Source organism: Nelumbo nucifera, chromosome 8 (assembly GCF_055504915.1).
Source record: "Nelumbo nucifera cultivar China Antique chromosome 8, China Antique-T2T, whole genome shotgun sequence".
NCBI lineage: Eukaryota > Viridiplantae > Streptophyta > Magnoliopsida > Proteales > Nelumbonaceae > Nelumbo > Nelumbo nucifera.
This window is the reverse complement of record NC_142656.1, coordinates 708,687-724,653: the sequence shown is the minus strand read 5'-3', so window position 1 is coordinate 724,653 and position 15,967 is coordinate 708,687. Positions and strand designations below refer to the sequence as shown.

Genomic DNA, 15,967 nt, shown 5'->3' with positions numbered 1-15,967 from the left:
GATGGACTCATATGACGGATTCAGCCCTAGGAGGAAGGCAAACACACGTTGCTGTGATACAAGTGACTCATAGGCCTTTGCATCTTCATCACACTTCCAATTCACATTCTGATAGTGATCAAGTTCTTTCCATATTGATGTCAAATCAGAATAGTACATCGAGAGACTCCTCTCCCCCTGCTTGCAAGTAGAGGATTCAGCTTGTAGTTGATATATCTTGGCATAGTGTCTCTGCTCTGAATAGGTGGACTTCGCTTGTTCCCATATCTCACAAGCAGTTTCAGCCCACATAAAAGTCTTCCTTACTTGTGGCAGCATTGAAACCAAGAGCCAAGACATCACCATACTGTTCTCTTGGTTCCACCTATCATGCTCAGCACTTCCATACTTCGGCTCCTTCACTCTCCCATTGATGTATCCTATTTTACCCCTAGCAGTGATGTAGATTTTTATTCCCCTAGACCACTCAAGGTAATTCAGACCATCAAAGGGAATAACAGCCATGGGAAAGCTCATATCCATTCCCCCACTCACTCCATTGTGGCTCCCTGTAATCTCTGAAGTAGCAGAATTCTCAGTCGACATGGTCAAACAGTAAATCAGTCCCAACCACCGGACTTAGGACCCCTCCTTACTCCATAAAACAATGCTCCACTCAGTTCACACCCACACACTTGGGTTTAACAACCAGGTTGAGCACAAACAGTACCAAATTCCGGACAAACAGAGGTAGTATTTGGCAAATTTTAGACCTGCATAGTTTTAACAGTCCCAATCTACCAGAATTCCAGAATGTCTAACAGCCACTAATCAGCAGGAGAGATCCTTCTTACTTATAGTCAAATCAAACCATTGAGAAGACAGGTCATCTTCAACCTACAGTTGTCCTAACACATGAACAGGATCACACGATCCAAAAAAAACAGGGGGTACACAGATTCGACAGCATTCAGCCGCCCAAACTCATAGGGTTTTCACTCGGCACATGACCAAGGAGGGTAAAGAAGAGGAAAACAGGGAGAACTGTACCAGTTGTAGCTGTTTTTTCAGTCCCGAATCAGATTTCTGTTCCGCCCAGGTTCTGCTAGTTTGTTTGATTTGTTCTCTCAGTAAGGGTTGTTCGATCTGCTCTCTTTTAATCAGTATTCCAGCTCTGATACCATCTTGACAGTATGGCCGGCCAGAATTAAGAAGAAGAAAAGAGAAGAGGAGAGGAGAAGAGAAGAGAAGAGAGAAGGGAAGAAAGAAGGGTTTTGCAATGTAACAGTGCTGGCGGCGCCAGCCTTTATTTTAATATATATAGGGTGGCAGAAATAACAAGGGAAAAGACCCTTGTGCCCCTGAGTACAATAACAGACATAAAAAGAAAAAACGAAATAAAAAACACTTTAATTAGCCAAACAGGCCCTAACATCAGCAACTAAAATAATTTAACATTATTTTAACACTGTTCATTGATGATTACTCTCGGTACACCTGCCTTTCTTTGATGAAGAGTAGAGATGAAGTTCCCTCCATTGTTCAAAATTTCTTTAGAAAGGTGGAAACTCAATTTAGAAGAACATCAAGATAATAAAGTTTGACAATGCCAAGGAGTATTTTGAAAAGCATCTACAACTCTTCCTTGAAGAAAAAGGAACAATCTATCAAAGCTCATGTTCCCATACTCTACAATAGAATGGTATAACAAAGAGGAAAAATAGACATGTGGTTGAAGTTTCTAGAGGGCTACTCTTTCAAATGCATGTGTCCATTCTTTTTTTTTTTGGGAAATGTGGCTGAAGAAGTAGTGTATCTTATTAACAAACTTCCTTCATGGACTCTTCACCTCTAGTCTCCTCATCATCTTCTCTTCCCTAATGATCCCATTTTTTTGTCATCCTCTTAGAGTCTTTGGATGTAGCTACTTTGTTCATGACTTGAGTCCTCGCCTCAAACTTGATCCCAAGTCCATCAAGTGTGTTTCTGGAGTTACTCCTCAGTCTAAAAGGGGTACAAGTGTTTTAATCCTCACACTAGCCAACAATATGTGTCTAAGGATGTTACATTTCTTAAGACTTAACCCGTTCTTTCAATCACCTCATTCTTCTCTTCAAGGGGGAGTATCAATGAAGATCGGACTCTGTTTTGTCTCCCTATTCCTACCTTTGTGGATATTCCTAATTCATGTTCTTCTCTTCCCACTTGTAATAGTAGTAGAGATTCAAAAGGAGCAAAAGGAGGTTACTTATGAGGCTGAATGTCCACAACAATCTAACCTCCCGGTTTCAGGTACTTCTGAAAGAAACCCTAAACTTAAAACTCCTATCAACTCTGAATTCCTATTCCTACTTTTACTTAGCCTCACATCTCACACCTTGACCTTGACCTTCCCATTGCAATTTGAAAAGGAAAAAAGAAATGCATTGCCTATCCCATCACTAGCTATGCTTCTTATGATGCCCTTTCACCTTCCTACTATGCTTATATTTCTGTCATTTCCTCTATTTCTCTTCCTCGTAATGTTACAGATGTACAATCCCCTTAGTGGAAGGATGCTATGAACCAAAAAATGGAGGTCCTCATAAAGAACTAAACCTAGGAGATTGTTCCACTTCCTGAGGGTAAAATCCCAATGACTTGCAAGTGGGTGTATACAATTAAACACTAAGCTGATGGCTCAATTGAAAGATACAAGCTAGGCTAAAAGGGTACACCCAAACTTATGGGATTGACTATCGGATGGATGTGAAGAACGCCTCCCTCAATGGAGAACTTCAAGAGGAGGTCTACATGGATCTTTCCCTAGGAGAAACCCTCCCTAATAATGAGGGGAAACTTTGTCGTCTGAAGAAATTCCTTTATGAGCTCAAGCAGTCTTCTAGAGCTTGGTTTGACAAATTCAAAAGGGTTGTTTTTAAAACCGGTTTCACTCAATAACAAGCTAATCATACTCTATATGTAAGAAGGATTAATGGACTAGTGACTTTGCTGATAGTGTATGTTGTTGACATTCTTGTCACTGCATATCCCAACTAAAGTCATTTCTTGCTTCTAAATTTGAGATCAAAGATCTTGGGAAGCTCAAAAGGCTTCCTTGGAATTGAAGTAGCAAGGTCAAAGGGATCTTCATTTCACAGAGAAAGTATGTGCTTGACCTCCTTCATGAGGTTGGCAAGTTGGGGTGCAAACCAATTGAAATTGACCCCAATCATAAACTAAGGGTGTCTACTAGAGACTAGTTGATCAACTTCTCTACTTGTCCTTGACTAGGCCTGATATATCCTATGTCGTAAGTGATGTAGGACCAGCTCAGTTCTAGTCCTTAGAGAATGTTAAATGGTCTTCTTTGATCAGAATTTCATGGTTGTTAATGGTTGTAATGGTTTCTTAAAGGAATAAGAGAGAAAATATGGGGAGAAAGAAGAGAGAAAGTACCTAGAATCACTCACAGGGTGCCTAGAATCACTCTAGGGCACATGGGAATCACTCACCATAGTTAGCATAAGCTGAAGAAAACTCAATAAACTTCATTGCCTTTTGTGTAAAACGTCCATACATATTTATAGACTCTAAACTCATAATAATCCTAGGAGTCAAACTGTTAGACTCATAATAGTCTTAGGAGTCAAACTATTAGACTCAATAATCCTAGTAGGACTCAAACCAAGTTGTCATATCCTATTTCAATTCAAAGAAGACTCGAAAACTCTAATCCTACTTATGCAATGACTGAGAAATTTTAAACATAAACAAACTATAAATAGAAAATCGAACCCTATTCTTGGACCCCACAAAAATTTGCAAAATGATAAAAATACCCCTACTGTCCAAAAATACAAAAATACATAATTTTTCATAAAATTCCAATTTTGACTCTTCATCTCTTGCATCAGTAAGTGTGATGATTCAGTATATGCATAATCCCATAACTTCACATATGTAGGAAGTCAAATTCTTGGCTACTTAAAGAGGTGCCCAGGCAAAGGAATGTTGTACTCTAGTCATAGGCATCTCAAGGTTGAGGCTTATACTCATGTTGATTGGGTAGGCCCTGTGGATGATAAGAAATCCACCTCTAGTTATTGTACTTTGGTGGGAGCCGGGAGGTAATGTTGTGTCTTGGAGAAGTAAAAGGTAATCAGTTGTAACTTAATCTAGTGCAAAAGCAAAATATAAAGCTATGGTTCATGGTGTACCAGAATTGCTTTGGCTGAAGACCTTGTTATCTGAGATTGGAATCCAAGTTGAAGTTCCAATGAGCAATGCAGTTATACTGTGATAACCAAGCTGCTATAAACATTCCTCATAATCCAGTCCAACATGATCGCACAAAACACACTGAGGTTGACAGACACTTCATTAGAGAAAGGATAGCCAGTGGAGAAATTTGTGTGCCTTTTGACAAGTAAGAAGATCAACTTGCTAGTTGTCTTACCAAGGGCATCAACAAGTCGAAGCTCAATAAAAACCGTAGCAAGATGGGCATGATAGATATCTATATTCAGCTTGAGGGAAAGCGTTTAGATTGTGTGTTGTGGCAGGGGCATTCTTCTTCCTACCACTATTGTCGCCAACGTCTCCTTGAGTTTTTTCAGCTCACCAGAGACCTTGTACAGACCAGTCTCCATTGATCAATCCTGTCCTCCAATGGCTGATCATTTTTTAGGGAAGTTTAACCAAATTTCATTAAAGAAAGAAAAGTACACGAGAAGATGTACATAGCTGGGGTAGAACCCCAAAGCTTAGAGAGGAGGAATACTATCACTATACAGCTCTCCAAAAAATATACCCCATTTGGCTAATCCATCTACTATGTGATTTAGTTCCCTAGGAATCCGAGTTAGTCTTGCATTTAGGCAGTACAGGGAGTCCCTAGCCTCTACCAAGTAACAGTTCAGTCTCCAAGGTCCCCCCTTCCTTTTCCTTTACACGTTTTATGGTAGTTGCTGAGTCCCCTGCAATTATTAAGTTCTGAATTCCCAGGTTTTTCACTATTCTGATTCCTATAAGAGCCACCATTACTTCAGCTTTGTAGAGTCAGCCAAACCAATTGGACCACTGAAAGTCCCCCTTTCATCCCTTAAACAACCTCCAATTCCAGCTAAACCAGGATTGCCTGAAGCGCTTCCATCAAAGTTTAGGGTCGTCACACCTTCATTGAAAACATGTAGTTGTCTCAAGCTTGCTTGTTGAGAGTGTGGATGAAACAGAAAGGTATGAGCATCTATGTTGATGTCATTGACTGAGACCTCTGAACAGATCCGAGTTGACATCCCAGAGGTTACAGAGGCAAGTGATGATGTCTAAGGTCAGCTCGTCAATGGGCCTGGATTTTTTGTCAAACAGGCATTTGTTTCTTTCCTCCCAAACTCCCCACATTACTATATGTAGATTGTAGTATAGTTTGCCAATAAACTTTGACTCTTTTGCTTAGTCCTGTTCCTCGCCACTGATGCACAAAATCCAGAATATGCCCTGAGAATACCCAACTGTAACCAGCCAGACTCAAGAATTTTTTTTTATAAGTAAAAATAAAAATATATATATATTAAAGAGAAAAAGAGGTTACAGCAAATAGGTGACAAGACGTCACCCGAATACAAAGACCAAAATTCAGATTAAAGAACATTCTCCACAGTACATATCTGAAAATCCAGGAATTCTCCTAATCTAAAACCCAAGTCTTCTCTTTCTGCTTGGCTGAACTCTGGAAGAACCAGCAACCAGTCTACCACTGATCTGCCCACAGCCGCAACCATCTTGTCCGTGCTGCACTCTTTATCATCAAATATCCTTCTGTTCCTCTCCTTCCAAATGTTCCAACAGATTGCAAATGGTATGCAGCTCCATAGAAAATTTACCTTCTTGCTCCCAGTCAGCCTGGGCCAAGTAGAAAAGATTTCTGCTGTTGAAGCTGGGTGAAAGTCTGAGGCCCCAAACATAGATGTGAATACTTTCCATAAGAAGCTTGAGAACTTACAAGAAATGAATAGGTGAGTAGTATCCTCTTCCTGCCCCTCACACAGACAGCATCTGTTAGCCATGCTAAAGCCTCTAGATTTCAGGTGATCAACTGTCAATACACTGTCCATGGCTACCAACCAGGCCAAAGCCTCAACTCTTGGGGGGACTAGGTTTCCCCAGATGCCTTTAATGTGACTTGAGGCTGAGATAGAACCACTGAGAGCCATATAGCATGACTTAACTGTGAATTTTCCATTCTTCCCCTCCTTCCACCAGAGCTTATCTCTCTGCAGAAATACAGGTTGTGTCCCCTCAAGTTTTTCTAATAGCAGGATGCATTCTTCAACTTCCCTGTCCAGCAGAGGCCTCCTAAATTTTGGGCTCCAAATCAACTGGTCCTCCCTTCTTTCATAACATTCACTTAGTGATCTCAGTCTCTGATAATCTGTACAGCGTCGGGCATAACTCGCATAGCTTACCCACCCTACACTACTCATCCTCCTAAAATCTGATTTTAGAACCATGATCCCCTTCCAAACCCCGTATGAAGTTCTCACCCTCCTTGCTTCCCAGCCAAACCTTACCATTCCATATTTCCCAGCCACAGACCTCCTCCGCAGTGAATTCTCTTCTCTTCCTAAATAAAACCTCCACAACCATTTCCCCATGAGTGCTCTATTAAAGATTCTCATCTCCTTATCCCAAGCCCACCCTTCTCCTTTGGCAAACACACCTTATCCCAGCGTACTAAGTGAAATTTCTTACCCCCTCCTCTTCCAGCCACACCTTCCCAAAGAAAGTCCCTCTGGAGCTTCTCGATCCTTTCAGCTACCTTAGGTGGAACCTTTAGTAGAGACAAGTAGTATGTTGGAAGGCTAGATAAAACACTTCTGATTAGAGTCACTCCCCCCCCCCCCAATGGATAGATATTTGTCTTCCCACCCATCTAGCCGTATCTCTACTCTCTCTCCAAGAGAGGTTTCCACAGATTTACTGATTTCGTTGCACCATCAATCGGCAAACCCAAATAAGTGAAAGGGAGCACACCAATCCTGCATTCCAAGACATCAGCACACTCCCTCAACACATCCCTCCCCACCTCCCCAACTGCAATTATTATGCTCTTTGAAAGGTTAATCTTCAGACCTGATAACAACTTGAAGTTTGCCAGCATTGCCCTCAAGTCCAGCAGCTGTCCCACCTTTGCACCCAGAAAAATTAGAGTATCATCTGCATATTGCAGATGAGTAATGCAAGGTCCATCTCCTCCTACCTTGAAATTCTCAATTAAGCCCAATTGACCACTTTTCTCTAGAAATAAGTTCAATATCTCCATCACCATGACAAACAACAGTGGAGACGCAGGATCCTTGCCTCAATCTCTAGAAGCCTGAAAGATGCATGCAAACATCCAAGCCCTCCACTTCTCCCCAAACCCCATCAAGCTTTGTATTTCTTCTAAGAAACCCCACTCCACATGATCATAAGCCTTCTCAAAGTCAATCTTACAAATCAGGCCTGGTCTACCACTCCTCAAGCGGGAATCAATGCACTCACTAGCCACTAGGACCCCATCCAACATCTGCTTCCCCTCTACAAAAGCCATTTGAGCTTCACCAACCACTTCACGGAGCACGCTTCTTAACCTTTTGGACAGAACCTTAGCCAGCAGCTTGTACGGGCTACAGATTAAGCAAATAGGCCTAAAGTCCTTCAACTCCACTGCACCTTCCTTCTTAGGAATTAAGGAAATGAAGGTGGCATTCATCATTTTCTCTAGAATCTTCTCTCTGTGGAACTCCTTGAACATTTGCTCAAAGTCTTTCTCAAGCCACTCCCAGCCAGCCTTGATGAAAGTAAAATTGAACCCATCTGGACCCAGTGCTTTGTCTCCAATGATACCTTTAAGAGCTTCTCTGATTTCCTCTGACCCAAACTCTCTCTCCAACCACATAGCAGAATTTTCACACATCATTTTTGGTGCCAGATCTCCAAGTGTTAATTCTCTCCTTATCCTTGATGTGTACAATGTTTTGTAGAAACCTATCACCTTCCCCTGAATTTCCAACCAGTTTTCTATCAATTCCCCTCCTTCCTGATTCTTGAGATGAAATTTCTCCTCCTTCCATTGGCATAGGCGTGAAAGAAAGCTGTGTTTCTATCCCCTGCTTTTAACCAAATCATTCTGGACTTTTGTCTCCAGCTCTCATCTTCTCTGAATATCAGATTTTTCAAATCTGACTCCAGCCACCCTCTCCTCCCTGCGCAGAAGCCTTGATTCTTCCCATTTGTCCAACCTCCCCAGCTTATCCACAATCGCCTTCCTTAATTCAAACCTGCCAAACACTGAGACATTCCACTTCTTGATTTCTTCTTTTAGTAGCTGAAATTTTCTGGCTAGTCTGAAACCTGCCAATCCTTCCACCTGGAAACCCTCCCATTTTTCCTTCTCCCACCCTAAAAAATTTTGGTGTCCTAACCAAATGTTCTCAAATTTAAAAGGTCTTGGACCACTTAGTGCTATAAGCTGTCTCGACACAACAGGTTTATGGTCTGACATCAGATATGGCAATGCTTCTTGAATCATATTTCCTACATATCCCTCCCAGTCTTCATAGTACAAAAACCTGTCAAGTCAAGTCTTCTGAGTATTGCTGGGTCCTGCTCCTGCCCATTCTTCCAGGTAAATTTGCACCCATTTAATGGGGGATCTATCAGGCCATTTCTTCGGATGAAGTTGTTGAACCTTCTCATTGTCACATTCTCGCTTCCCTCCCTTCCCCCCTTCTCCTCCCCCATCCTTCTTATTGCATTAAAATCACCCCACCCCCCCAAAGGCCAGACTCAAGAAATAGAACCATATCGTTTGAAAATTTACAATGAAGAAGAATGTGATCAGCTGATTCACCTTCATTTAGGCATAATAAGCAAGCATGAGGACAGATAAATAGTCTTCCCAAGTTCTTCTGAAGAAGGTCACAAGTGTTTATTTTCTGAAGACAAGCTTCCCAGACAAAGAAACAGACTCTTGAAGGAATATGGCTGCACCAGATCTTCTTGAAGGGGAAGAGCTTTGTTCACCTGCAGTTAGAACCTTGAACATAGACTTAGAAGAGAATTTGCCTATTGGGTGGAGGGTCCAAATTTGGGTGTCAGAGGAGGTGGAGATGTAGACTTCTTTAAGGGTCTGTAAAAGAGCAATTAGGTCAGAAATCTCTTTGTCCCTTGGGGTCTTCTAAGGTGTAGGTTCAAGGAGTTTTCAGCAGTTAGGTCCGGAAGGCAGGAAGAAACAGTAGCTTCTTGGTCTTGAGAAAGGTTGAAAAGTCTGGGAAAAGATGCAGCTAGGGTAGAATCTCCCGACCATAGGTCTTTCCAGAATTTTACTTTAGATTCATTCCCCACTTTTTATCCAATGACTGATAATGTGCTTGGCATGGCAACCTCTCCACCACCAGGCTTTGATACCAATTATGCTGGGATCTTGCCCAACTCAAGAACCACTTTGAGAGGGTGCTTCCTCCTGAAAGTGAGAATGGGAGAGAGATACAAAGAAAGAGAGAGATAATTAAGTGCTGAATCAAGGCATCCTTTGTTATTCCCTTCTTATTCTTACACATGTTGCATGCATCATGTCTAACAGATCTAACAGCTCTTGATTACAATTGGTTACAATCTGTTAAGCCGTTAGGCAGCTGGTGTCATATGGCACTTGGCCTTCCTCTAGATTTTTCGTTTTTTTGTTTTTTCGAATATACCTTCTCAGTAATAGGCCTTGCTCTAATAAAATCAACCTGTTCAGGGTCTCTAACACCCATAATTATTCACAAATTCTAAATATCAAATCTTCTTCCAAATATTAACTTTGATGACAAGGCACAATTGTTTAATTCTTTGATCAATGCTTATGATTGGCATGTTATAGTATTTCTTACCAAAAGACACATTTGCTCACTTTAAGTAAGCAACTGAAATTATAATGACAAGCAAGAAATCTTACAGGGGGTCTATTAAAGGAGCCAAACTTGATACATCCTCAGATGACGAAGGAAAAAAATGATCAAAGAGCTGGTGTTCAAGTTGGCAGACCTGCAAAAAGTAGTTTATAAGATAAATAGGGTGGTGTGGTTGAATGTGTCTTTCCTTACACCATATAAAAAGTTTCTTATACACACCATGAATCAGATTCAGGATGCAAAAAGGACGTTTCGAAAAAAGACAAATAAATAAAACTGTTGATAGAAGATTGAATAAAGAATATAAAATAACGACAAAAAACAAGATCTCTAATATTCAATACTATATTAGGCATGATCATATAACTTCTACATAGAGATAAAATAGGGCCAAATGATGGGGAATAGTATCTAAATGAGAACAGGGAGAATGTGTCCAGTATGAATGCTCAACTTAAATGATCTCTAGGAACTTAAGAACAACCATTGATGGCCTAGCTAGATAGTCCTTTTGTACAGTGGCAGATCCTTAGAGGTTAGTCTCTTGTTAAAGAGGAGTACTGTCTTTTCCTAAAATGCATATTGGTACGCATCTTGTCATTTTCTTACTTTTTGACATATAGTCACTACTCACAAAACAATTAACAGTCACCTTTTTTCTCACAAAATAATGATAAAACCAATGTTCAGAGAACTGGAATGGGCATAGAACCAGAAAAGGGAAAGGTTCACGAATCAATGGTTCAACTGCAGTCAAACTGGAGGTTGAACCATGATGATATATACATATATATTGCAGATTATATAAATACATTATACAACTGTTATCGTACTTGAATGTGATGGGTAAATTGTTAAAACTTTAGTTTTTAAAGTAAATAACCGGGGTTCAAGTCTTTTAACTTGCATTTTCTTTAAAAAACATGTGTATTAAAGCAATATATACAATAAAGAATCGGAAGTGTATACAATTAAAGAGATGGATTAATGGCAATTAGACAATACACATAATAAAAAGGTTACGGGTTCAAGCCTTATCATTAACATTTTGAAACTTCCATTCATTTGGTGACCGGGAGGTTCTATAAAACCAGGACCAGCTTACTGGTTTTCCAATTAAACTAGTCAGTCAGCGGGTTTTGACCAGTGCATGAGGCTCCCACCAATGCATGATCTGGGGAGGGACAGATGTACGCAGCCTTACCCCTACACATACAGAAAGGCTGTTTCCAAGATTTGAACCCTGGTCACCCATGTAGCAATGGAGCAACCCAACCGTTTCGCCAAGGCCCACCCTAATTGATGTGCTACAGGGCTTCATTAAATATACAGCATTCAATTGCAGAAGTAGCTTCCATCTGTAATCCTTTTCCAATACAAATGGAATCCTCAAGGAGATTGAGGCCCACCCTTCAATGGACTGAACTTACAAGCCTTTCAAGTCAATTTTGACTTGATATATAGAACTAAGAATTTTAATATTTTCCAACCATTTAATGCCAAAGGTCAGATATGTTTTTAATCACAAGATCTATGTAGGACATAAAAACCGGTGGATCTCAAGCCCCCTTCAGGTATGCCACAAGAAATTGTTTTTTTTTTCTTTTTTTGTTTCTCTATGAAGGTAAGTATCACATTATAATAGATGGAAGAAGAGGGACCCTCCAAGATCAAACCATACAAAAAAGGGGCTGATAGCTTTACACCAAGAGCATATGAACACGTAAACATCTAGCTCTTAATACTTCAAAATCAATGACAAATATAATTTGCTGCTGTTGAGAACAAAACTCTGAAAAACATGATCTGCCACAAGAAATTGTAGGTATAATGGTATTCTGAAAGTGTTTTACATCCTTCTGATATTGAACAGAGCCATCATTATCTTTTCAGTACAACCATACACCATAAGTAGATATCAGCATCGACTGTCCAAACATCTTGCTTTTAACAACCAGTGAAAATCAGTAAATCAAAGTAACAATAACAATTTACTGGACAGGCACAAGCTGTAGTCGTATGAGACTACTAACAGCCCAAGCTGTGGTGTATAATCAACAGGAAATTAAGAAGATGAGAGGAGAGAATGAGAGGAGAAAGAGAGAAGAAGAAGAATTCAAAGGAAGGGTTTTAGAAAAGAAGAGGAAACTTAATCTGCCGCCCCCTCTTTCTATTTATATTAATTCTGAAGTAAGGATAAGACTGCTTACATGGCAAAAATAAAATCATAATAAAGACTAATAAATAAAATCCTAATAAAAGACTAATAACTAATTGTGGACTGACTTAAATAACTAATAGTTGTATACGAGTACAATAGAAAGAGGTGGGGACCACATCAGTGGTTTCTACACAAGCACTCCATATCACAGGGACAGATGAATTTGAATAAGCTAAATTGTATTAATACATGTAAGAAGAGCCACATCCCATTTACAAAAGTTGCTAAAATTCAAGTTTGGATAAGCAGCACTCGATGGCTGTGTATATGCCCCACAACCATTGAGTGGTTGTGGAGCATATACACTTGATGGATGACATGGGGCATTATTATTGGCGAAACAGCCCTTGACACGGCCATTGAGTGCAGCTAATCCAGATTCCTATACCATGAGCATCTGTGCATCTAAAATTGTGCCATAAGAATTTTAGTCAACAAAATTGTCTGAAGCTAGCAAAACCAAAGACTTTGATCCCTTTTGTGTATAGATTATAGAAGGGGAGAAACAAAATTTCTATTATTTTCTAAAGATTATACTCAAATATCCTGATCTTATCATGAAAACAAAATGACCTGTGAAGGACAAGAGATGAATTTTTAAACAAATGGAACAACAGTTACATCTTTTTCTTTCCACCACTTGCCACTGGACATCCTGTTTTGAATGAAAAAGAACTACACTTTAATTGTAAGGTCCACCTGCATTAAGTACGCACATCCAGATCTAGTCAATGATGGCAAAGCCTCTTTCTTTGAAAATTCAGAGATCCGTTGATGCACTATGCCTCGTACCTAAAGGCCATAAACAAAACAGGAATAAATTATTACAATAGCAATAGATGACTAAATAGAAGGGAAGAAATAGTATTATTTATGGTGCGTATGTGTGTGCGCATGTAGAGAGAGAGAGAGAGAATGATTAACCATCAACTCACCAAGGAAAGGCGCTGTTCACAGTATAATCTGTGGCACTCTGTAAGAACCAGAGAATATTCTTTCCTTGATGATCTGCTTTCAATTTCCTCCAACACTGGCTTGAGCTGCAAAATTTTAAAACAATTTAGTCATCTCTGATTTTCTATTAGTCAAACAAAAGAGAGATCAACCAATCAAAATTTAATCTCCATAGCATCAAGACCCAGTCATGAGGATTTTGCCAGATTTTGTCCTGTTGTTAACGCCAAACCTCCAGACATGCATACAAAGGGCAAGAGGTGGGTATTTTTTATTCTAGAGAAATGGCTTTATTTCACCATAGACAACAAAGAAAATATTATTAAGCACCAAGGGGAAAAAAAAAAAAAAAAAACATTGTTGACAGTTGTTTATGTATTCAGGTTTAGTACCATAAGGGTACTGTTGGAATTTCTCCTCTGTTTATATTGTTCAACTGTACTAGTATAAATAATAAAATCATTCTTTCGCCCCCTAAGTTCTAGAGGGCTTTCAGTCACACGACTCACCTCTCTTCTCTCTTCTCTCTTCTCCTCTCCACTCTTCACTTGCTCTTGCTCAACATGGTATCAGAGCAAGTCGTCCAGGCCTGAAGGGTGATGTCAAGCTAACTACTGTTGCATCCAGTGCTGTCTCCAATAGAACTCCTAATCTGGTGAAGTCAGTTCGACCCAGAAGTTACAGAGTCTTTTCGTCTTCCAGCCCAGAAATTGCTCCTCCTGTCTGCTCGACTGTAGAGAGACTATTGTTTGCAGTTTGTAGAGGGTGTTCTGTCTTCAGAAAGGCTATCATCTGAAACTAAAAGAAGTATTGCTCATCTTCTGTTCGGCTGCCTATTGTTTGAGGATTCGCAGCAGGAGTTCTGGTTTACCATAAGGGAGACTATCATCTGAAACTAAAAGAGGTACTATCATCCTTGTCTGTTCGGCTACCCTACTGTTGTCTGTTCGACTGCCTACTGTTTGATGAACTGTTCGGCTGCCCTACTGTTAAGTGACTGTATTCCTTAACACAGTAACTGTATTCAAACCTTTTTTTTGTTGGTATTGTGGACTGTTGATGGTCTGTTTAGCCGATTGATTGTCTGCTCAATATTAATCTTATTGATTGACTGTTCAGCTACCCTATTGATCTCCTTGACTGGTTAGCTATCAGGCCTACTAATTAGGTCATTCAGACCTGTTCTTGTACTGCAACAGCAGTGTGCAGACTTGTTTCAGTGAAACCGTAGGTCAGAAGGACCTGTTTCAGTACTGCAACAGCAGTGTTCAGTTTATTGTTTGTTCTCAGTGAAACTGTAGGTCAGAAGGACCTGTTCTTGTACTCCAACAGCAGTGCTCTTTTTTTTTTTGCTCTCAGTGAAACCGGTGGTCAGAAGGACCTATCTCTGAAATAGCCTTGTACGGCTGTACCTTTTTGGTTGTTGTTTCATTTTTTTTTATTCAGATATCATGGGCAGTGAAGATTCAACCACATCTGAAGTTTCCTCAATGCTGAATGGAATGGGTGGGGGTGACCTATCCTTTCCCATGGCTGTTGTCCCTCTTGATGGTTTAAATTACCTGGAGTGGTCAAGAGGGATCAAATTATACATCACTGCAAGGGGGAAGATAGGCTATATTAGTGGGAGGATAAAAAAACCATCCTCCGGGAGTGCTGAATATGATAGATGGAATCAGGAGAACAGTATTGTTATGTCCTGCCTCTTGGTTTCCATGCAACCTCAAATCAGGAAGAATTTCATGTGGGCTGAAACTGCGAATGAAATCTGGGAACAAGCAAAGTCTACATATTCAGAATTGCGACACTATGCCAAAATTTATCAACTGCAGGCAGCATCTTCTACTTGTAGATAGGGGGAGAGGTGTTTATCGGTCTATTACTCTGACTTAACATTCGTCTGGAAGGAGTTGGATCACTACCAGAGTGTGGATTGGAAGTGTGATGAGGATGCTAAGAAGTACAAACAGCTTGTCTCCCAGCAAAGGGTGTTTGCATTCTTACATGGTCTGAATCCTATGTATGAATCTATCAGGGTTCAGATTCTCAGCTCTAAGGATCTCCCATCTGTTCAGGAAGTCTATGCTCTTGTACAGTCTGAAGAAAAGCAGGAGAAATTTGATGAACAGCCCTGGTGGGGATGCTGTTGTGTTGGTTGCAAAAGGGGGTGTATCTACTGGTGTGGGATCTTCTTCCCGGAAAGGAGATCTCCAGAAAAAAACAGAAGATAAGGAAAAATTGTGGTGCACTCATTGCCAGAAACCCCGACACACCAAAGATACCTGTTGGGATCTTCATGGGAAACCAAAATGGGCTCAAGATCTGACTAAGAAGCAAGGTTCAGAGGTGAATAAGAAGTACGGACAGCAAAATACAAAGAAACATCACATGGCCAACATGGCTACTCGGGAGAATCAGCCCCCCATTTCTACTGTGACTCAGACACATCTCACTGGACCCAAGGGAGGACATTATGAATTCCTTCCGTGACCATTTAGAGCTCTATGGTAGAGCAATTCGTCAGATGGATGCTCCTCCTTCAACCTCATTTGCATCCACGTCAGGTAACCCTGCCACTGCTTTCCATGTTGCTTCTCACACCCCTAACTCTCCATGGATCATTGATTCTGGAGCATCAAAACATATGACTGGTACGTCCTCTTACTTTCAAACCTATCACCCTCTTTCTGCAAGAGACAAGTTGAGACTAGCCGATGGATCATACTCTTCCATAACTGGTCAAGGAACTCTCTTTCTTCCTCTTGGCCTTACCCTTTCTGATGTTCTTCATGTTCCTAATTTTCCCATTAATTTGTTCTCTGTTAGTAGTGTTACTAATTCCTTGAATTGCTCAGTGAATTTTTTCCCTTCTCATTGTGTGATTCAGGATCTG

At 40.4% G+C, this 15,967-nt stretch overlaps 1 protein-coding gene across 5 annotated transcripts in view; it reads right to left on the bottom strand.

Moving 5' to 3' along the window:
- LOC104600457 (sec34-like family protein) overlaps positions 1 to 15,967 on the bottom strand; it is a 128,223-nt gene that overhangs the window by 61,303 nt on the left and 50,953 nt on the right. For all 5 annotated transcript variants that reach the window (XM_010263386.3, XM_088893300.1, XM_010263384.3 and 2 more), the window contains 3 exons: positions 13,056 to 13,160; positions 12,820 to 12,912; positions 9,944 to 10,032 (listed from right to left, as the gene is read on the bottom strand). In XM_010263386.3, coding sequence (XP_010261688.1) covers positions 9,944 to 10,032; positions 12,820 to 12,912; positions 13,056 to 13,160 — 287 coding nt within the window. The remainder of the gene's footprint in view (positions 1 to 9,943; positions 10,033 to 12,819; positions 12,913 to 13,055; positions 13,161 to 15,967) is intronic.